The sequence below is a fragment of the Microcaecilia unicolor genome, chromosome 3 (genome assembly GCF_901765095.1).
Source record: "Microcaecilia unicolor chromosome 3, aMicUni1.1, whole genome shotgun sequence".
In the NCBI taxonomy this organism is placed as follows: Eukaryota; Metazoa; Chordata; class Amphibia; order Gymnophiona; family Siphonopidae; genus Microcaecilia; species Microcaecilia unicolor.
In genome coordinates this window covers 142,651,124-142,675,217 of record NC_044033.1, presented here as the reverse complement: position 1 = coordinate 142,675,217, position 24,094 = coordinate 142,651,124, and the positions used below count along the sequence as shown (strand labels likewise).

At 44.0% G+C, this 24,094-nt stretch overlaps 1 protein-coding gene across 2 annotated transcripts in view; it reads right to left on the bottom strand.

Annotated features, from left to right (window-relative positions):
• Positions 1 to 24,094, bottom strand: part of LOC115465727 (ribonuclease T2-like) — a 100,165-nt gene that overhangs the window by 23,173 nt on the left and 52,898 nt on the right. For both annotated transcript variants that reach the window (XM_030196421.1, XM_030196420.1), the window contains 2 exons: positions 8,354 to 8,411; positions 3,779 to 3,843 (listed from right to left, as the gene is read on the bottom strand). In XM_030196421.1, the coding sequence (XP_030052281.1) occupies positions 3,779 to 3,843; positions 8,354 to 8,411 (123 nt within the window). The remainder of the gene's footprint in view (positions 1 to 3,778; positions 3,844 to 8,353; positions 8,412 to 24,094) is intronic.

Below are 24,094 nucleotides of genomic sequence, written 5' to 3'. Positions count from 1 at the left end.
AGTGATTGCTATTAGGGTAATTTTATAAGAGGGTGCCTGGTTTAAGAGGGTGAGCAGGTGTCTACTTGTCTTTCTAAAATACTAGCGTAAGTAGCAGAAATCATGCATACTTTCCAGCACACTGACACCTGTCCTACAGCTGTTGTCAATGTCCATGCCTATAATTTTTAAATATGTGCATAGATTAGCACACGTTCCACCCAAACTCTGCCAGTGTACATGCCTACCAGCAAAGTACATGCCATCGTGTCTTTAAACATAGGCAGTAGAAATTAGTCCATTCTTATTTTCTTCAACACCATTTGAGGATGATGGTGCAGATGATAATTTTGTCTTCTTTAGATTACTGCAACTTCTTAGGAATCTCATTTAAACTGCAAAGAAAGAAGTAATGTGATAGCCATGAGGAGCAGATGCATCAGCTCGGCTCCTGCACATCACTCCTCTAAAGTTCAATTATCCGGGACATTAAACGTGTTTTTGTCCTATATCAGAGCACAGGACCTTCTACACTACCTGGCAAGAACTAAGACATGCCGCCACAACATGGATGGCATCTAATGCGCTGAGGAAGGACAGGGAGAGAACCCAAATGGGCGATACCAAGATGGCAGCAGCATCTAATCCTCCCAGCCCCTCGGTTAGCTCCATGTGATCGAGTGAGATAGTGGAGGAAGTTACCACGGCTTTGGAAGCAATGCTGGCATCAACATATTATAGACAAGAGTGAACGTGGTTCATGAGCGTTTTGATAGCTTTGTTATGGAATTTGATGAATATAAACATCGCACTCACAGCTATAGGCAGCTACAGTGTGCCCTGATGAGCAGTTACAACTTTGATTACACTGATGCACTAAAAGATCCACCTAGGGGTTCATAGCTCCACAGGTCGATAGTCTAAAACTTTCTTTTGTAACACACTGCTTAAAATCGAAACACAAACACCAGTTCCATGCATGTTCAAACAAGAATGTCTTGAATAATTTACCAAATTGTTATCTGCTCCTACAAAATCTCAGATAACCTGGTAATTTATTCCAAATTTGTGCCCGCTATTGAAAAAGCGGTATTCCGGGTCTCGGTGTATCTTACAGATTGCATTTTGACATTTAACCATAACCTCCAATTTTCAGACCGCAAGGATTGGGCAAGCTGATACTTGATAACTGGACATCTGCGACACAATGTAACCAAAGACCGTAATGGACATCACATGACTCTTCTTCCCCTCTCCCTAAGTTTCCCCCAACTGTACCTACCATATATGTACCTCATTCTATCACAATATCGCTTTGAATTAATCCAAACCATGTATTTGTGTAGACCGGAATTGGCTAACGCCGTTTACGGTAATATGTAAGCCACATTGAGCCTGCAAAATGGTGGGAAAATGTGGGATACAAATGCTACAAATAATAATAATACATCTGTAAGCTACCAGGGAACACAGTCAGAGTACAGCACTCGGTGGATCAAACATATCACGTTGTATTGCACTCGAGAGTGAACTGGCAACCAATGTAGTGAGCGAAGAATCGTCAGGGATACATGTTCAAATCGAGACACTCCTACCAACAATCGAGCAGCAGAATTGTGTATCATCTGCAATGCCTGAATTTTAGATTTCGACAAACCCAAATACAATGTATTGCAGAAATCAATATTGGAAAATCGCTAACTCTGTACCACAGATCGAAAATCATGATAACTGCTTAACACTTTAGTTTACCGAGTGCTAACTGCAAAAAATACCACAAAGCACCTTAAAGCGGCTCTATGCTAGCAGTTACTACATGGTAAACCGTGCATTAAGGGGGTCTTTTACAAAGGCGCGTTATCGTTTTTAGGCGTGCTAAACACTAGAGACACCTATATATTCCTATGGGTGTCTCTAGCATTTAGCATGTGCTTATTTTTAGCGCACACTAAAAATGCTAGCACGCCTTTGTAAAAAGGACCCCAAAGTGCTTAATGCCGATAGTAAAAAGGCCCCTATGGGTTTCTATAAATAAGGTATTAAAACACATATGATTGTCCTCTCAATCTAGATGACACTTTATAAAATTACTCTCCCTAAAGGTAAATTTATTTAACAGGAGTCTAGGTTAATTGGGCAGACAATGCCTATTTTGGCCCTATTTTATTAAAGGCACAGATGCCTAGCCAGCTTATTTTCGAAGGAGATCGCCAGCCATCTTCCAACACAAATCGGGAGATGGCCGGCCATCTCCTGAAGCCTGCGAAATCGGTATAATGGAAAGCCGATTTTTGCCAGCTCCAACTGCTTTCCGTCGCAGAGCCGGCCAAAGTTAAAGAGGGCGTTTCGGAAGGGTATGGGAGGTGGGACGGAGGCGGGAAGGGGCCTTGTTCAGACATGGCCAGCTTCAGCTGATAATGGAAAAAAGAAGGCCGGCTCTGAGGAGCATTTCGCCAGCTTCACTTGGTCCATTTTTTTTAGGACCAAGTCTCAAAAAAGTGCCCCAATTGACCACCGGAGGGAATCGGGGATCACCTCCCCTTACTCCCCCAGTGGTCACCAACCCCCTCCCACCCAAAAAAAAAACTTTTTTGCCAGCCTCTATGCCAGCCTGAAATGTCATACCCAGCTCCCTGACAGCAGTATGCAGGTCCCCGGAGCAGTTTTTAGTGGGTGCAGTGCACTTCAGGTAGGTGGACCCAGGCCCATCCCCCCCTACCTGTTACACTTGTGGTGGTAAATGGGAGCCCTCCAAACCCCCCCAAAACCCACTGTACCCACATGTAGGTGCCCCCCTTCACCCATAAGGGCTATAGTAATGGTGTAGAGTTGTGGGGAGTGGGTTTTGGGGAGGATTTGGGGGGCTCAGCACCCAAAGTAAGGGAGCTATGCACCTGAGAACTATTTTAATTTTTTTTTTTTTAATTTTTAGAAGTGCCCCCTAGGGTGCCCGGTTGGTGTCCTAGCATGTCAGGGGGACTAGTGCATTACAAATGCTAGCTCCTCCCACGACCAAATGCCTTGGATTTGGCCGGGTTTGAGATGGCTGGCCTCAGTTTCCATTATCGGCGAAAACTGATGCCGGCCATCTCAAACCCGGCCATCTCTGACATTTGGCCGGCCCCAACCGTATTATCGAAATGAAAGATGGCCAGCCATCTTTTCGATAATACGGTTTGGGACCGCCTTTTGCAGCGCCAGCCATATAGATGGCCGTCGCCGTTCGATTATGCCCCTCCACGTGTCTTTATAAAATACTAGCGCAAATCCAGCAGCGATAGCACCTCCACTGAAGGTGCAGACATTACGCCTGCTAAATGTCTGTGCATAGAGTACACACATAGATTTGGGTATTTTATTATCGATGCATGTACTTCCTGACTCTGCCCATGCTCCACCCAGACTGAGTCCTGACAAACCCTACAGTAAAACTATACTTGTTCCTGCCCATATATGTACTTTTATGCCTGACCCCATTTTATAAAAGCTATTTTATACATGTAAATTTCAACATACATACAAACATGACTATAAAACTACCCCTCCATATATGTTTATCATAATCTCAGCATAAGCAACCAGTATTTCGATTCCACTATCCTGACTGAAATATCAGCTCATTAAGGTACAACTCTGTTGCTGGCTTCTATCACTCAATTCATTTATAAGGATGCAGAATTAAGAGATCATCTCTGTAGTCATAAGAAATAAATGCTTATTTTGCTGGTCACATTTTATTTTATGCTATGTGAAACAGGAAATAAGTGCTTTAAGTTAAGCAGAAACAGAAAACACTCACCAAAGCCGAGAGCAATTTGGATGGAGAACATCAGGCCACAAGTGAAACATCTCAGGCAAAAGATCCTTTGGAGGAAAAGAAATGAACAAGCTTGGAAACTAATATTTTGTATTGATCAGTTTTGACCTCTAGTCTGTAAAATTGCTACATAAAGAACTAAGGTGGTTATTTTAGAAGCATTCTAGAGGCAACTGAATTTCGGTTTTGGATTCAGCACCAAAACAAACCCAAAATCCAGGTTCGGGTTTTGGCCAAAAATGACTGTGCATTTTCATCAGAAACGGAAACTGTAGCCCTGCACCCCACTGCCACAAGTCTGTCCTCTCCTACGTAAACCTCTCTCATCCAACTGAAAGCCTGTTCTTCCCCTTGGGCCTCATGCTATTCTCAATTCCAAAATGGCAGCTGGGAGACTTCCACAGGAGGTCACAGCTGTCATTTTCAGAATGCAGCCAGCAGGGGCAGGAGCAACTCAAGCTAGACCACCAGGGCTTTAAAAAAGGTAGGCCCAGGGAGGGCCTATTGGGAGGGGGGGCTAGGGTAGAGTTGGTGGGCAGTCTGGGAAGGGAGCAGGCTTGCAGTGGGGCCACAGTTTCATTTTCAGCCGAGTGGCGGATTTCAGTCACGGATTTGGTTTTGGTCAGAACCAAAACTATTGGTTTTGTCTAGAGAGGCCCAGATATTACTGCTTGAGGTCTTGGCAGTCATATCTGACTGGGCCAAGACATGATGCCCCACTAGACACCAGGCCTCCCTGGTAAAGGGGTGGCGGTTGGGCCTACTGGAGAAAGGTTGTTTTGAGAGCCTTCACCCCAGGACAGGTAAACACATGTCAGCACTTGTCAGGCTCTTGTTCACATGTAGGGGTAGATTGGGGGGGGGGCTGAATACACTAATCGAGGCCCTTAGAAGAAAGTGATGATTTTAGGAAGCTACTCCCATGCCTATGTTAGTAGGACAATGTACTTCCCCCTCTCTCCCATCCACTCAAGTGTGTGCAGCTTTCTAAAATTGCTGTGCCCTCTGGACATGGAGAGACTAGGACGTGAAGCCTGCTCCTATTTTAGGAGAAGCTTTATGTTTGGCAGGCCTCTTGTAAAATAGCATAGGAATTTTTGTAGCAACAATTCGATTGTTCCCCTTTTTTAGTTTTAACTATTTTTCTTTTTAGTTTTAACCATTTTTCTTGTTTTATATCTTAAATCATTTTATTTTTCATATCCACTGCAGTTTATGTGCTCTTCATTTTGAGAGATTAAGAAGCCAAATCCGTATACGTCAAGCTGTTGGTATGTAAACTCATGATGCTATTTATAAAGATTTCTGGTGTCCATCTGAGATTGTTGAAAAAGATGTGCAGGTCTTTATCTGCCATCTTTTTAACACAGTAAAACTGTGTTACTGTAAGATAAGTGGTAAAGTGACGCATTTAGGCATGCATATATATGCCTACTATTGACATGGCGTAAGTGGGCACATCTAAATGTAGGCCCGCAGATGCCGACAAGCTAGTATTCTATAAGAGAAGCCATTATAGAATTAGCACTCAGCACACTGCAATTAGGCACCTATCTTGTGGAACACAGTTATAGAATTACCCAGGGCCACTGAGGGGGGAGGGGCATGGGGGGCAAAATTCCCCAGGCCCGGGCCTCCAAGGGGGGCCCGGCGCAGGGGTCAGGCCGCCAGTCCCCGGTCTCACCTGCCTGCCTCCTCGGCTCCAAGCCCCCTGCATTCGAAGCGGCAGTCACAGATCGCCTCCCTTCGGGCCTTCCCTCCATGTGTCCTGCCCTCGCGGAAACCGGAAGTTACATCAGATGAGGGCGGGACATAGGGAGTGAAGGCCAGAAGAGAGGCGATCTGCGACTGCCGCCTTGAATGCAGGGGGCCCGGAGCCGTGGAAGCAGGTAGGTGAGACCGGGTACTGCAGCAGCGGGGGGAGCGACGAGGAGCGGCAGCGGCAGCGGCAGGGGGAGTGACGGGGGCGGAGCGGCCTTGCCCCAGGCCCGGCCTAGTCTCACGGTGGCCCTCGAATTACCTGCTCCACTTAGGCGCCCCAAAGCCACAGGGTAGGAGCCTGTTCTATAACAGAACCAAGGCGCCTAGGGTCCATTATAGAATACAACCTGGTTTCGAAGCGCCTAATATCTAGGCACCCACACTTGTACCAGTACATGCACCTAAATATGGCAGTGATGCATGTAACTTACAGTAGTCCGTCCACGCCTTCAATCGAGGCATGATTTCTACAGGATCTATGCTAGTATTTTATAAAGACACATAGAGGGGAATAATTGAACGGCGCCGGCGAAATAGATCGCCGGCGATCTATTTTGGCGGTGGCGCAACAGCTGGCCGGAACCATATTATCAAAAAGATGGCCAGCCAACTTTTTTTTTTCGATAATACGGTTTAGACCGGCCAAATGCCTTGGATGTCGCTGGGTTTGAGATGCCGATTTTGTTTTTCAGCGATAATGGAAAAAAACGTCGGCCATCTCCAACCCGGCGAAATCCAAGCCATTTGGTCGTGGGAGGAGCCAGCATTTGTAGCGCACTGGTCCCCCTGACATGCCAGGACACCAACTGGGCACCCTAGACATGTGGGCACAGTGGGTTTTGGAGGGCTCCCATTACCAGCACAAGTGTTACAGGGAGGGGGGAGATGGGTCTGGGTCCGCCTGCCTTAAGTGCACTACGGTACCCACTAAAAGTGCTCCAGGGACAGGACTTGTTGCTGCTGTATAAGCTTGCCACACCAGTTGACACCTGAACACTAATCTCTTTGAAAAAGTCCTTTATTTGAATAAGCACGTTTACTCACAGTTAACTGCAGATCAGAGGTTATGCCCCACTGGCAAAGATCTTCCTGGTACTGAGATTAGCAGTAGGTCAGAGCTGGCAGAATGGTGTACAATTCCCTCTTTCAGCCACATTCAAGGTAAGAACTAAGTTCTCTAACGTGGCTAACACATGAAAGGGATCTAAAACTGGCTTACAAACATGGCCACTACCTCATGGACTAACGGAAGTAAAACAGGGAACACTCTGACCCAGTTAGCAGGAGGAAAAGCACCATGGGAGTACAGCCCAGTACCCTACACCCACCACAATGCATTGCTGATGTGACTCTGCAGTGCACCTAACAGAAAAGGTGTCACACTCACCCGAGAGCCACATCACAACCAGGGTAAGGCTGTCGGAGGATAGAACACATTCTGCCGTCATGGAGGTGGGTACAGCATTTGAGGCTGGCATACAGGCTGGCAAAAAAGGTTTTTTATTTTATTTTTTTAGTGTGGGAGGGGGTTGGTGACCACTGGGGGAGTATGGGGAGGTCATCCCCCATTCCCTCCGGTGGTCATCTGGTCAGTTGGGGCACCTTTTTGAGGCTTGGTTGTGAAAATAAAAGGACCAAGTAAACCCGGCGAAATACTGCTTATCGCCGGGTTTTTTTTCCATTATCGTCGAAAGCCGGCCATCTGGTAGCCACGCCCACACCCGCCCATGTCCCGCCTTCACTTAGCCGGCGACACACCCCTTTGAACTTTCGCCGGTGAGGCGACGGGAAAGCGGCGATGCTGTCAAAAATGCAGCTTTCGATTATACCAATTTCGCCGCTTTTACGAGATCGCCGGCCATCTCCCGACACAAATCGGGAGATGGCCAGCTATCACTTTCGATTATAAGCTGGATAAGCACCTATGCATCTTCATAAACTAAAGCAGGAAGCTGCCTAGCAGCCTAATCACCCTATTATAAAATTACTAGTAAAAAAGCCCCGTTTCTGATGCAAATGAAACGGGGGCTAGCAAGGTTTTCTTCTGTGTGCATGTGGGAGTGTGTGTGTCCCTGCCCTCTGCCCTCTCTCCCCTCCCCCCCGAGTCCTTCACTGTTACAGAGAGAGCGATTTGATTTCCTGCTTTGCTGTGTTTTCCTTCACTGTTTGTGTTACAGAGAGAGCGAGGGCGGGCAGACACTCATGGGGAAACCGGATATCTCTGTCCCTGCCCTCTGCCCTCTCTCCCCTCCCCCCTCTGAGTCCTTCACTGTTACAGAGAGAGCGATTTGATTTCGTGCTTTGCTGTGTTTTCCTTCACTGTTTGTGTTACAGAGAGCGAGGGCGGGGCAGACACTCATGGGGAAACCGGATATCTCTCCCCCTTCACACTTCCGGCTGGAGGCTTCATAGAACGTTGGTGGTGCCTTTTATATAGAGAGATCCTCTAGAAGTCTTATGCTGCTGTCTAACATACCCACTAATTTGATGGGAAATGTGCGTTCACTCTATATTCACTGCAGTTCAAGTTCACGCTACAAGGGTAACGGAGAAAAAGCTCTACATTAATTCTACAGTTAACTAATCCCAATGAAGGTAGTTTCACTCCTGAGTTTAGTTACTTCAAGAGTTACTGAAACAGGATTAAATGTGTATAAATGGAGTTTTGGTGTCAGACAGACAAATCCACACTTAATCCAAGGAGGCAGCCTACCCGCCTGTAATCCAGCCACTCACTAATAGGCAGAGTTTACAGGACCACGTGCAAAGAAATATGAAAATATCTGTAAACAGTACCTCAATTTCATTCAGCTTGAAGGGCCATGACTTATTGCACATCTCTTCTCTACCAGGCCTGAAACAGAAAAAAAAAAAACAACAAAGAGAAAATAGGAAGAACTGAAGGACAAAATGGAAGGAGAAGCTTTGACATATGAATGCTCATGAAGTTCTACTTGTGTGTCCTATGCTTTTATTCTTATTGTTTAACTGTACCAGCACAAACTATCTGGAATACAGCACTGAAATTTCTTCAACTGGCCAAAAAATTTGAGTCACCATTTTAAATAGTGGAGCACTGGCTGTCTGCGAGTTATAGGATCCTATTTAAAACTCTATTATCGGAGCACAGAGATACCATTATATATCTTGCCAATCGTCTTTTGCTGGTTAAGATTTTGTTGGCCTAGTTGTTTTATCTTAAAAACCTTTGCCATAAATCTGGTTTATGTTTCAACAATTTTTATTGATGACACAGCAAACAATACAGCCAACAGGCTCAGCATAAGAGAAATAAAACCAACGTCATAATAGCCAAATAAAGGGCTCGTCATCAAAAAGGTTTTTAACACATTTCACCCCACCCGGCCCACCCCCCTAACAGGATTATAAATTATGCAAATTTGTAAAATTGATCCAAACACTGGGAATACCTTATACTAGCCAGAACAGAAATATCCCCATATTATTGTACGAGTCAAGCACCCCCTACAGCCCCCATCCCCTCTAGACCACCCTGAAAACTAAGTAACAAGCCACCTTTAACGTACTTTACAGCACCTACTAAACTCAGGAAAAAAAAAGGGAGGGAATTAAAGGCGCACAAGGCCAGAGTCCCCCGAACACAATAAGCCTGTCCTGAAAGAAGTCTCCTTGCACCACGTACTAGAACACCCAGTATCAAATTTAGTTAAGAATTAAGCTCCTGGCCCTATATGGAAGGGACTGAATGTACACATCCCACACTTCAAGAAACACTTTTAGACGCTTGGGTGAACACTTCGCATATTGACGTTCTAGGAGCATAAATGCATGCAGACGATTCCTCCAAGCCCAAATGGAGAGAGCCTCCTCCCCCAACCACACCCTTAGGATAACTCTCTTACCCATCACTCCTGCTTTGTGAAGAAACAAAACCTGTAAACGATTTTGGATACGGAAAGCTTCATACTTATCTAACAAAAACCCTGCAAAGGAAAAGGGAACCGCCCGTCCCAACAATTTAGTAAGATAAATAGATACATCACTCCAAAAACTCCTACTCTTCGGACAACCCCAAAATGCATGAAAAAAGGAATTTTGACCTTGCTTACACTTCTGACAAATCGGATAATCTATCGCACCCATCTTGAAGAGTTGCTCCTGCGTGAGATATGCTCTATGTAGTGTACAAAATTGACATTCCCTCAGCTCCGCACTCACAGAGATCTCTGGGATATGCTTAATAAGCTTATACGGATCTATGGATGTGTCTGGCAACGCCAGATCCCGACACCATTTAGCATTCAGATCCCCAAATTTCTGAGATGGTAAGATAGACTGCAATTCTTTATATAGACTAGACACTGACAGTCCTCCATCCCAAAACTTTACAGACGTTTTTTGATAAGTTTTGGGATGGAGGACTGTCAGTGTCTGGTCTATATAAAGAATTGCAGTCTATCTTACCATCTCAGAAATTTGGGGATCTGAATGCTAAATGGTGTCGGGATCTGGGGTTGCCAGACGTGCCCAGAGAAAACGATAAAGTGGGCACATCCAGGGAACGTATATAGTGCCTCAACTGATTATATGCCATAAAATCCTTAGTCTCTACAACCCCCGGTTCACGCAATATATTCCAAGAGAGCATCCTGCCTTGCCCATCCAACACGTGTTGTTAACAGAAAATAACCCTTCTCCGCCTATCGTCTAAAACTCACATTATCAAGCCCTCGTGAAAACTGCAAATTACCCAAAATCGGTAGCTGATCCGAAATCTCAGGGCTGGCCCCCCAAAAGTGGAATCAAATAACACCACACCTGTCTCAACAACTGAAATATTACACTACGACGGACACATGATGGCAAACAGACCGTTGAAGAATGCAAAATGAACATGCCAAGGAGAATAATACGTTGCCTCGTGCCTACGCGGTGTATAGCTTTTGTCCTCCAAACTCCAATCCCCCAGGTGTCAAAGCAGACAAGCGTAATTATATAAGCACAAATTCGGAAGACCTAATCCTTTATATCTCCAAGAACCAATTAAATACTTAAAAGACACCTTCGGTTTCCGCCCAGCCCAGCAAAAATGAGACAGTAATTTCTGTAACGCGAACAAATCCCTTTTTATCAATTTGAGGGGCAATAATTGAAGAACATACAACCACTTAGGAAATAATACCATATTAAAATGTTGGAGAGTACCATGGATCGTCAGCGAAAGATGTACCCACCTAGCCAATTGTGCACCAGCCACCCAACTTAAAACACAAGCTAATTAGAAGTAAGTGCTGGCCTTCCGACAGCCACCCAACTTAAAACACAAGCTAATTAGAAGTAAGCTCCCAACACAGACTCAAAAAGAAAAGAATGGCACACATCCTTGCAATATATCCAGCTGCAAACTATGCCAAAACATTTCGCAGGACCCCATGGTAATTCACAAAAGAAAAATATTCAACATTAAGGAATCTTTCACGTGCTCATCTTCCAATGTGGTATATATCATTCAGTGTAAAAAATGCAACGAAGGCTGCTACATTGGAGAAACCAGTCAGATGCTAAAGAGATTTAATTTACATAGACATCATATGAAAAATGGCAGTAGTAATAAAGATGTCACATGTGGGGCAGCGCTTTACAGAACCAGAACACTGTACCAGTGACTTCATGGTAAGAATCTTAAAAGGGAACTTTAAAACAATACAGGAACGTAAGACCTTTGAAGTCAGAATGATTAAATATTTTGACACCCACCAGACAGGACTTAACAAAGATCTGAGTTTTCTAGCCCATTATAACCAATAAAATTGTACTGCTTTGACACCCTCCTGTCTCCATGCATATCTCACGTGTCCCTCTTCCTGTCTCTCACCTATCCACCCCAATCCTGTTAGACTGTCACTGGAATGCTTTGATGTTTCACTTATATATATACTGTCATCTACCAACATTTGCTTATTTCCGATCTGACGAAGAAGGGCAACCTTCGAAAGCTAATCAAGAAACGTATTAAGTTATGTCCAATAAAAAAAGGTATCATCTTATTTTCTTTTCCATGTTTTATTTTGTTTTATTTCTATTAATTATCTTTCAGTTCTGAAATTAACCTTTCAGATTGGGCTGTTTTACTGGTTTTCTCTCATCCCATACCAAGAACAGTTTCCCTTAAGTAGCTGTTATTTAAAGTGCTGCATTACCTTCAAGCACTGGAAATTCTTTTGAAAGTGTGGCAATTACCACTGATTGTTTGGCAAGAGAACAAACTGCTTAGCATAGCTGATTTAGCTAAAAGGTTAGAAACACTGCAGACAAATGTAGAACGAGTGTGCTGTTTGGCATGGCTTTGGGTCTTTTTTTCCCCTGTTTGTGTACAGTGCACGGCGGACATTACTATAATACATATTTATTTCTATTCACTGCAGCTACTGATGGATAACTGAAGAACGATCCCCTCAGCCCCCGCTGCTTGGTTGTATATATCAGATGTAACAGGATTTTCTAACTGTGGAGTTCCTGGTCTAAAATGTTATTTTGTTACCAATTCACATGAACATTTCCATAAATTCTGTATCACTGTATATTAAATCGACCAGGCATGTAGTTCATATATAAGAATTGACATAAATCGGAAGATGGACATCCTTCTCCCAGGGACATCCAAATCGGTATAATCGAAACCCGATTTAGGACGTCCCCAACTGCACTCCGTCGCAAGAATGGCCAAAGTTCAAGGGGGCTTGTTGGAGGCGTAGCGAAGGCAGGACTTGGGCGTGCCTAACACTTGGATGTCCTTGACCCATAATCAAAAAAAAAACAAGGACGACCCTGACGAAAACTTGGACGTTTTCACCCGGACCTGTTTTTCTTATGACTAAGGCACAAAAAGGTGCCCAAAATGACCAGATGACCACCGGAGAGAAACAAGGATTACCTCCCGTTACACCCCCAGTGGTCACTAACCCCCTCCCACCCTCAAAAAAATCTTTAAAAATATGTCGTGCCAGCCTCAGATGTCATACTCAGGTCCATGACAGCGCATGCAGGTCCCTAGAGCAGTTTTAGTGGGTACTGCAGTACACTTCAGACAGGTGGACCCATCCCCCCCCCACCTGTTATGTTTGTGGACGAAACACCAAGCCCTCCAAAACCCACCACAAACCCACTGTACCCACATCTAGGTGCCCCCCTTCACCCGTAAGGGCTATGGTAGTGGTGTACAGTTGTGGGTAGTGGGTTTTGGGGGGCTCAGCACACAAGGTAAGGGAGCTATGTTCCTGGGAGCAATTTATGAAGTCCACTGCAGTGCCCCCTAGGGTGCCCGGTTGCTGTCCTGGCATGTCAGGGGGACCAGTGCATTACAAATGCTGGCTCCTCCCACGACCAAATGGCTTGCATTTGGCTGTTTTTGTCAAGGATGTCCTTGGTTTCGAAAATCGCTGTAAGTCAGAAACGTCCATGTCTAAGGACGACAAAATTTAAGGATTTGGACGTCCCTGGCGGTATTGTTGAAATGAAAGATGGACATCCATCTTGTTTTGAAAATACGGGTTTCCCTGCCCCTGGATTTCGCTGTTTTGCAAGGACGTCCAAATCGCAACTTGGACGTCGCTTTCAAAAATGCCCCTCCATATGGCCTATTCAGTCTGCACATCCATATCAGCTATTAATCTACTATCCATTTCTCCCCCTTAAGAGGTCCTCTGGGCTTGTCTCATGCTTTATTGAATTCAGATACAGTTCTTGACTCTGTTACCTCCACAGGAGAGATTCACCCAAGGCAGTATACAACAGGAGAAAGCTTGACACAGACAACTCACACTGTTTCACTAAAACAATAGTAAAATGACCAAATGCCAGTGTAATATACAATTAGAACAGCAAGATAAAGTTGGAAATAGGCACATTAAATTACAGTTATAGCAATAATATGATACAGTGTCAGTATGTACACATTTCAGATTCTGAAGGCAGGAAGCTAGCCATGTGAGTGAGGTTATCTCCTAGTTAACTAACGGGTATACATGCAGGCACACATGCACCCATATGTGTGGGTATGGATCTCTGATTCTGTCAGATTGCAAAAGCTTTATAATACCAAACAATGTAGTTAAAGGCTGTTTACAAGTTACTGGCATGCTTATTCACAGAGATAAAGTAGATGTTTCCCCCTTCCCCCTAACTGTGTTCTATTATGATGATAGATATTTTGCAACTGCCTAGCAGGTTTCACTCTCATCTCATGACCCATGATGCTATCACTGTGTTGCGGCTTGTTTCACCATTGCTTGGTTTCACATTTTTTTGTAAAGATGTAACAATGGCAAAAAAAACAAACCTTTCAGTATATCTGGCTCTTAAGATAAATTGCAGCTCTGATACTGGACATGTCCTCTGAGTTCGGGAGTGTTGGTCTCTTGGCTCATACTTTAGTATAATAACTAAAGAATACTATTTTTCTAGATCTGCTCTTTGATGACTGTATATCTGCTCTTAAATTTACATGGAAGGTCAAGCACCTGAACCACTTTTATCAGATGAAAGAACATTCTTATCTTATTTTTTAAAATCCTTCAGGAAGGCTGTTTTTCTTACAAAGAGTCACTAAGCTTAAGAGCTAGGCTTGCTTTCCTGAAGTAGGCTCTGAAAACTGTAAGGCTATTCTACATGATGTTTTAGATTCTTTAATTTGTAATTTTCAATTTGTATTTCTTATATTTTCATTACTTTTTATTCTTTAATTTTTTTTAGGTCTGCTTTCAATTAAAATTTGTAATCATGATTAATCAAGCAATTAAAGGTATGGGTTTTCCCCCCTGCCCCCTATTGCAGCTCCTCGTGACTCTAGGCAACGGAGGGTTAAGGGACTTGCCCAGAGTCACAAGGAGCTACAGTGAAAAAGAAAATAACAAGCCTTTGTGTGATTAAACATGATTAAAACTGTAATCAAAATGCAGATCTATTAAGAGCATAAGTACATAAGTATTGCCACATTGGGACAGACCAAAGGTCCATCAAGCCCAGTATCCTGTTTCCAACAGTGGCCGATCCAGGTCACATGTACTTGACAAGATCCCAAAGGAGTAAAACATATTTTATGCTGCTTATCCCAGAAATAAGCAGTGGAGTTTTCCAAGCCTATCTTAATAACGCCTTATAGACTTTTCTTTTAGGAATTTCTCCACAGCTTTTTGAAACTCTGCTAAGCTAACTGCTTTTACCACATTCTCTGGCAACAAATTCCAGAGTTTCTAAACTTCAAAGGCATTGAGTAAAAAAAAATGTGCATGTGTCCCTACTTTGGGGAAAAACAGTGGGTTGGCAATTCGCTCTCATAGAGGGGAATGATACTCAAATAACCTTTCACATTTTGGAGTCTACAGGCTGGTGGGTAGCCATGTGAGTGAGGTTAGCCCAGATTAACGTCCTGCTGATTTAATATTTATCTACCAAAGTATGGTTCTTCTCAAAGTTTTCAATGGATAAACTAGTTTGCATATTCAGTTGAGGACTATTATTGTGATTTTAACACCCTTCTAGTTTAACCTAATATCAAGATGCACATATGAAGCCCAATTTTGTATAAATCGTCCAAGTTGGAAAAGGATGTCCAAGTTGTGACATTAGCAGCATAATTTACAAAAGGCTTGCTGAACCTGAGTTTTTTGTAACATGCGCAAAGATATAGGAAAAACATATATTCGGTGTGTAAATAATTGTCACGAATTGAATGCAGTGAAAAACAGGTTCAGGCTTTCTAAGCAAACTAGGCCTGTAAAATCATAGCATCTCTCAGTCCTGATACTTCACTGAAGAAATGTGACATTCTGATTAAGTTAATGAAGCTTGGCAGAGTTACAAAGTTGGCAAGGATTGTGTACAGCTGGACATAGGCATGCTGAGAAACTATAAAAAATAATTGGGCCAGGTGCAGAAAAATTACATTTAAGGATGAGCGAAGCTTGGAGATAAGAAAACTTACTAAGGTTGAAACTAGACTGCCCCAACTTGACATTTTGTCCATTAGATTGTAAGCTCCTTGGAGTAGGGACTGTCCTTTTTGTTAATCTGTACAGCGCTGCGTAACCCTAGTAGCGCTCTAGAAATGTTAAGTAGTAGTAGTAGTTGAAACTTGGTCATAATTGGATGACAGATAAGAAAGTTGAGACTTGGTCATAATTGGATGTATGTGCCAATTATGATGAAATTGCAGGTGGCTCATAGGGATCTATGGGACCAAAAAAAGTATAACAGGTCTGCTACCTAACCAGTGCCTCGGAGAAGCCAGTAGTAACCTGTGAAGGCACATGCCATGTGTCACGAAGTGCTGCTCTCCTCACCTCTGAATGCCTGCATACTAGATGTACTGTGATGTCTTCCTATGTTAAGCTTGCCTTTGGTAAGTATGAAATAGAGAGTTGCACGGGGACAGAAATCTTACCCATCCCCGCCCGTCCCTGCTGGAATCTTACCCGTCCCCACCCATCCCCACTGGAATCTTACCCATCCCCACCCATCCCCGCAAAAATTTAAAACATCCCAACCCGTCCCCACCCGTCCCCGCAAGAATTTAACCCGTCCCCACCCGTCCCCGCAAGAATTTAGCCCATCCCCACCCATCCCCGTAAGAATTTAATAGTACATAAAAGAAAGTTCCAGTCAGCTCCCTCAGTCTCTCTCTGGATTTGAGCCACAGCACTGTAGGCAAGGAAGGAACGGAAGTTGGAACTTGGAACACTCTGGTGCGCACATGTAAGATTTGTCTCTGATTCACTGGCAGTGTGTGCTGAGAGGTCGCCACATGCACACACCAGTAGGTCAGGTGACAACTGATTCTCGTGCCTGTGTCAGAGCTGAGGTCTGTGCACCAGCCTGGGAGCAAAGAGGATTAATAGTAACATAGTAAGTGACAGCAAATAGACCTGAACGGTCCATCCACTCTGCCCAATAGTCACACTCATGATCAATTCATCATTAAATCAACGAGTGTGATATTATATACTTGATTATGGTCTTTCTTTCGTGTTTCTGGAACAAAGACCACAGAAGTCTATCTGGCCCCAACCTTATGTTCCAACTGCTGGAGTTGCCATCGAAGCCCACTCCAGCCTATTCATGTTCTCATTTGTGGGACACAGACCATAAAAGTCTGTCCAGCACTGTCTTCATGTTCCAGCCACTGAAGTTGCTGTCTAAGCCCTTTCCAGCCCATCCTACACCAGATTGCCATGTATGAGACACAGACCATACAAGTCTGCCAGGTATCAGCTCTAGTTCATCACAGCCAGAGTCGCCATCTGTCACTTGAAATATCCACACACATGCAGCCATTTAAGGTTAGCACGCCTTTTTGAATTCCGTCATCATTTGTGACTCTACCACCTCCTTAATGGAAGACTTTCCACATTTATGCTAGTAAAGCAAGGAAGAAGAGAAGGAGGAGGAGGAGACAGTACTCAAATAAATTGGTATTCGGTAGATGAGAGGCTGGTGCAGGTGCAGCTTACACTTCCACGGGAAGCCCACAGAACTGGTTCCAACCCCGCGGGAACCCCGCAGGAACTGCCTCCGTCCCCACGGGAACCCCGCAGAACTGCTTCCATCCCCGCGGGAACCCCGCAGGAACTGCCTCCGTCCCCACGGGAATCCCGCGGGTTCCGCGGGAATCCCGCGGGGACGGAAGCCGTGCAGCTCTCTAGTATGAAATAAACTTAAGAAACAAATCTAGTGTGTCCTTCTGATTCTTGAAGTTATTAGTGCCCAGGCTGTGTAGAACAGACTGAGAATAGACAAAAGTCAAAGCAAATAATTAGGTTAAATTAGTAGAAACCCCATTGCTTCCCCAACCAAAACTATTAATATTATGGCTTGACAGCCTTCCAATAGACTCTATAATAAACAGGTGGCACATAGATTGGGAACAATCACTTTACAAAATAATACTTTGTCAGGATCTCCTCTGGGCATGTATAGGTGGAATGGCTATGCTGTAGTCAAGGTGGAGAAGCGCAGGTGTAGCCCAGGAGCCAGGCATGAAGCAGGAGAGCAGAAATCTCTATTAAGCAATAGAGAGGAACTTGGCAGCAGTAAAACACAGGGAAGATCCATCGAGAAATGTTATACCATCAAGGGTATATTTGCCTGGCTCTCCATATATATGATCACTGACTAGACAAACCTCTTGCTGGTCCTATGAGCAACTCCAGGGTGTGGACATTTCTTTCTACCATGTTTCCATAAACTTGGGTTGTAGCTAGGTGGCCTCTGTGGCTCAGCCACAAGTCTCCAGCCTTTAGTGCATAGCATCAAAGGTTTGAATCTTGGTAAAACTTACAGAAAACCCCATTTTCTATGGATCCTTAGGACCTTGTTTGTCCGGGTGACCTTCATGGAACTGGGCCAGCAGAGTCTTCAAAAGGATGTTTGCGGTATGCTCCCAACTATTCCAGGCTATACCCCTTTCAGTCTAACAAGAAGTGGAGCTAGTTGCAGAAGTACTTTGAGCAAAGGATATTCTGTAGAACATTCAGGATGACCTTGGGTAGTCACTGGCCAGGAAGGCATGACTGCCAACCCAGAAACTGGTTTTGTTTATAGGGTTTCAATATGCCACATGAATTACTTGCTCTTGGATTAAGAAGAGTTCAGAAGGTCAATTACTCTTTAAACATCAGGTGGAAACCCAGACATTATTTGTCACTGGGAACTAGGAACTCTCTCAGCACTGTTTGCTGGTGAATTTCTTTTGGGCCTCCTTTGTCCATTACAGTTCCAGCCACACTTGTGGATGCTGCTTGAATTTTGGATTTCACCAGAATGAAAGTAAGAAAGGGTATGGGGATGGGACTTTATATTCCACCTTTCTGTGGTTACAATTAAAGCAGTTTACGTATTATATACGGGTACTTATTTTGTACCTGGGGCAATGGAGGGTTATGTGCAGTGGTGTGCTGGAGCCAGCTCGCACCAGCTCGCAAGAGCCGGTTGTTAATTTTTTAAAGATCTTGCAAGCCGGTTGTTCAGCACAGCGAGACGGCTCTGGTAAACGAGGTAAGCATGGCAGGAGGGCACCATAAGCCATGCTTACCCCGTTTACCTCACCTCCCACCACTGCCCTCGTTTGCCTGCACCACCCAGCGATTCTCAACTCTCCCCTGATTACCTCCGTCGAAGCGGCCACGTCATTGAAAGCCCTGCCCGTCTCTAGCCTTTCTTCGTAAGTTTGTTCCCTCAGAGTCCCGCCTTCTGATGCCATTTCCTCTTTCCGCGAGGGCAGGACTCTGAGGGAACGAACTTGAAGGGAAAGCTAGAGACAGGCAGGGCTTTCAATGACGTGGCCGCTTCGACGGAGGTAATCAGGGGAGAGATGAGAATCGCTGGGTGGCGCAGGCAAACAAGGGCAGTGGTGGGAGGTGAGGTAAACGGGGTAAGCATGGCTTGTGGCGCCTTCCTGCCATGCTTACCTCGTTTACCAGAGCCGTCTCGCCGTGCTGAACAACCGGCTTGCAAGATCTTTAAAATATTAACAACCGGCTCTTGCGAGATGGTGCGGGCCGGCTCCAGCACACCACTGCACATAACTCTCCATTGCCCCAGGTACAAAATAAGTACCCATATATAATACGTAAACTGCTTTAATTGTAACCACAGAAAGATGGAATATAAAGTCCCATCCCCATACCCTTTCTTACTTTCATTCTGGTGAAATCCAAAATTCAAGCAGCATCCACAAGTGTGGCTGGAACTGTAATGGACAAAGGAAGCTCAAAAGAAATTCACCAGCAAACAGTGGTATTTCAAAAAAGAGATAGAGCAGCTTCTAAATTAGAACAAGTGTGAAAGCAGGCAATCACTCATGAGCGTGTGGTTTGGCGTGAGGTATCTTTGAAGGATATTATCAAAAAGAGAAGTTAGGGCATCCTGATAGAGAGGTTGCAACAATGGCAAAAGCAAGCTAGGAACCCTTAAAGAAAGATCGGAGTGAAGATTGCAAATTACCCCTGTCAACTCTTAGATAGCTAAATAAAAAATACAAATAACAAATAAAATGGGGATGTTAGAATATATAGCAGTAAATGAAAAGAGAATTTTAACAGGAATATCAGAGACCTGGTGGAAGGACGACAACTAATGGACATCTCACAATGGTCAAAAACGCATCCATTTGCTGAAAATGTCCAAATTGTAATTTCTGAAAAGCAGAATTTGGACATTTAAACTGCAGTTCATCAAAATAACAAGGGGGCATGTTAGAGGTGTGTGTTTAGGTGGGCCCAAAATTAGGAAGTCTTACAGCAGTAATGGAACGTGAAGAAGCATCAAAGGTAAAAAGGAGGATGTCTTTATCTAGACCTGTTTGAAACACATCCAGAGCACAAAAAGGTGCCCTGATTGGACAGCTTACTGGAGGAATGAAGGCTCCCAGTGGTTACTGACCCCCACCCACCCCCACTAAGATGTGAAAAGTGACAGTGGATACCAGGTTGTATGCCAGTTTCAGGTATTATGGCTATTCCTAACAGAGCAGCAAGCAAGTGTTAGAAAAAGTCCAGTGCTCAGTGCAGTGGACTTTGAACAACAGAACCCAGGTGTAACTCCCACTTTAACACTTATTTCTGTACAAATATGTGAGCACTCCTGGAACACAGAAATACCTATTGTAACTGAATTTATAAGACACCTGCAAGCATAATGGCTATTACAGCCTTGAAGGCTGATGCTTCTCCCTCACTGGTTTCTTATTTTAGCTTTTATCAGCCTTCTCGAAATTTGAGTTCTACTGAGAAGTGCTTATTAGATATCTCTTCATTTAGGTGCATCTGGCTTGAGGTTAATCGATCTACAATGCTTCAAATTGCTGGAATCTCGATTTGGAATACTTTGCAAGTGAAATTGTGAGCGGTGTCATCCATTGTGCAATTCAGGTAGTCACTGAAATCATTCTTTCAAGCATTTGGAGTCGCGATATAGGGGTCTGCTCCCTGTTTGATAGTACTTGCTGAGTTTTTTATTTTTTTATGTACTGTCTCAATGCTAATGATTATATACATTCTTGTGTCGTATACCACCTAGGGTGATTGGATAGAGTGGTTGATAAATAATTTTAAATAAATAAACAATGGCGTACCTTTAGGTACAGTAGGTTTTTATCTGTTCCTGGAGGGTTCACAATAACATATAAAGGAAACACGGTGGGATTAGTACCTGGGTTTAAAGTCCACTGTCCTGACCACTAGGCTGCCCCTCTACTCTGCAGGGATGCTTGTGAGGCCATTTTTGAACAAATTATACCAGACAGATGTTTTTGTGCCTGCTTTTTTACATTCATATTTTGGATGTTTCATTTTGAACGTTTTCAACCTAAAAATGTCCTAACATGAAACCCCAATGTTTTTCCTATGTGAAACTGGCTGCGAGATGGACTTTTTTTTGGACGTTATGAGCAGGACATCCCAATTATGACTTGGGTGTTCTTCCAGAAATGCACCTCTAAGGAAGTATACTGTGGTGGCATTTAACGTTCCAAGATGTTTAAAAATACCATTGTGGAAGCCCAGATCAGACTCACTCCACGAATTAAAAAAGGTAGAAAGGTGGCCAATGAACAGCTGGCATGATTAAAAGGAGAGGTGAAAGAGATTATCAGAGCCAAAAGAATATCTTCCAAAAAATGGAAAAAGGATCTGAATGAAGATAACAGGAAGCAGCATAAGCACTGGCAAGTTAGTTGCAAAACAATAGGGTAGACACCCCTGATGGTGTGCATAACATGAGAAAGGACCTAGTGAAGCTTGAGGAATAGTCTGGAATTTGGCTGCCCAGATTTAATGCTAAAAATTGCAAGGTCATGCATTTAGGCTGCAAAAACTCTAGGGAATGGTACAGTTTAGGGGATGAAGCTCTTTTGTGCACAAAAGAGGAGCAGGATTTGGGTGTGGTCATATGTAACCATCTTAAGATGGTCAAACAGGTAGAAACGTTGACAGCGAAAGCTAGAGTGCTTGGGTGCATAGGGAGAGGAATGGCCAGTAGGAAAAAGGAGGTGATGATGCCTCTTTATAAGACTCTGGTGAGACCCCATTTAGAATATTGTGTACAATTCTGGAGACAGCACCTTCAAAAAGATATAAATAGGATTGAGTCAGTCCAGAGGGCAGCTACTAATGGTCAGTGGTCTTCAATATAAAGCATATGGGGGCAAAGATCTCAATCCCCCGGATTCTATATATGGCGACTAAAATTGTGTGCACAAATCAGCGCGCATAGCTAATTTGTGCGTGCAACTTAATTGATTACTTGAGCCCGTTAGCGCCAATAATTGACTGCTTACAACCAATTATTGGCGTTAATTGGTACTTATGCATATATCATATTCTATAACATTGTGCATGGAATTCCTATAGCGCGTAATTTCAAGGGGCATGGACAGGGGCGTTTCAGGGGGCATTCCCAGAATTTACAGAATAGACTTAATCGGTGCCTAACTTAGGCGCTGGCATTTACACCTGCTTTCAACAGGCATAATTGCCAGCGCCTAAAGTTAGGTGTCGTTTATGCACTTAGGGCTTTTCAATAAAGAACACAGATCTTTTATAGAATAGCACTTAAAATTTTCAGCACCATTTATAGAATCTAGCACAATATATATACTTTGGAAGAAAGGCGGGAGAGGGGAGATACCCATGCAGCACAAATGCACAGAAAGCGAGTCTTTCAATTGAAAGGAAGCTCTGGAATGAGGGGGCATAGGATAAAGGTGAAAGGAGACAGACTCAGAAGTAACCTGAGGAAATACATCTTCATGGAAAGGGTGGTGAGTGAAAAGGGGCACTCAGGGAGGCAAAGCAATAGCGGAGAGATTAAATTAATTCTTTGCTTCGGTCTTTACTGAAGAGATTGTAAAAGAGATCTTCTGTATCTTCAAGAGATCTTCCTCTGCTTTCAAGGGTGATGACACGGAGGAACGGAAACAAATCTCAGTGAACTTGGAAGAGCAGTAAATCACCTAGACTAGATGGTATATACCCCAGGATACTGAAAGAACTCAAAATTAAAATGCCGATCTATTAGTGATCTGTAACCTGGCCATGGCGTCCAAAGATTGGAAGGTGGCCAATGTAATGAAAATTTTTAAAAAGGGTAGAAATTTTGTTCTTTACAATAGTTTGTAACACAGACATACATGGTTTAATGGGACACAGTCAACATGGATTCAGCCAACGGAAATGTTGACTTACTAATTTGTTAAGGGGTCCTTTTACAAAGGCGTGCTGAAAAATGGCTTGCAGTAGTGTAGGCGCGGGTTTTGGGCATGCGCTGACCCATTTCTTAGCATGCCTGTAAAAAAGTTCTCTTTTGGGGGGGGCCGAAAATGGACGTGGTAAAATCAAAATTGCTGCACGTCCATTTTGGGTCTGAGACCTTAACGACAGCCATACACCTAGAGGTAAAGAATCTGGCCGGTAATGACCTACGCGCGTCAAATGCCCGGACACACACCAAAAAATATATATATATATATATTTTGCAGACGTGCGCCAAAATTGAAATTACCGCAAGGGCCATGCGGTAACTCCAATTTGGCGCGCATGGATGCCTATGTGGCTTAGTAAAAGGGGCCCCAAATGTTGGGGGGGGGGGGGGGGTTGAAGGTCTGAATAAACATGTGGATAAAGGTGAGTCAGTTGATGTAATGTATCTAGATTTTCAGAAAGCTTTTAACAAGTCCCTCATGAAAGACTGAGAAAATTAAAAAAGCTATGGAATAGGAGGAAATGTTCTGTTGTGGATTAGGAACTGGTTAAAAGTCAGAAAACATAGGTTAAATGCCAATTCTCTCAATGGACAAAGGTGGATAGCCCCAGGGATCTGTACTGGGACTGGTGCTTTTTTAGACATTTATAAATGATCTGTAAGTGGGCATGGTGAGTGAGGTAGAGAATTGCACAGGGACAGAAATCCAACCCATCCCCGCTGGAATCCAACCCATCCCTGCCCGTCCCCGTGGGGATTCTAACCCATCCACGCCCGTCCCCACAAGAATTTAATGGTACATTAAAAAAAAAATTTCCTGTCTGCTCTCTGTCTCTGGGTTTGAGCCACAGCACTGCAGGCAAGGAAGGAACGGAAGTTGGAACACTCTGGTGCGCCTATGTAAGACTTCTCTGATTCACTGGCACTGTGTGCTAAGGGATCGCCAAATGGCACTTGCCAGTAGGTCAGGAGACACCTGATGCTCGTGCCTATGTCAGAGCTGAAGTCTGCGCAGCAGCCCGGGAGCAGAGAGGATTAATAGTAACATAGTAAATGACAGCAGATAAAAACCAGAACGGTCCATCCAGTCTGCCCAACAGACAATCATTATCAATTCATGATTAAATCAACAATGAATGTGATATTATATACTTGATTATGGTCTTTCTGTGGCGTTTCTGGGACATAGACCACAGAAGTCCGCCTGGCCCTTTTATGTTCCAACTGCTGGAGTTGCCCACAAAGTCCACTCCAGCCTGCTTATCTTCTCATTTGCTGGACACAGACTGTAAAAGTCTGTCC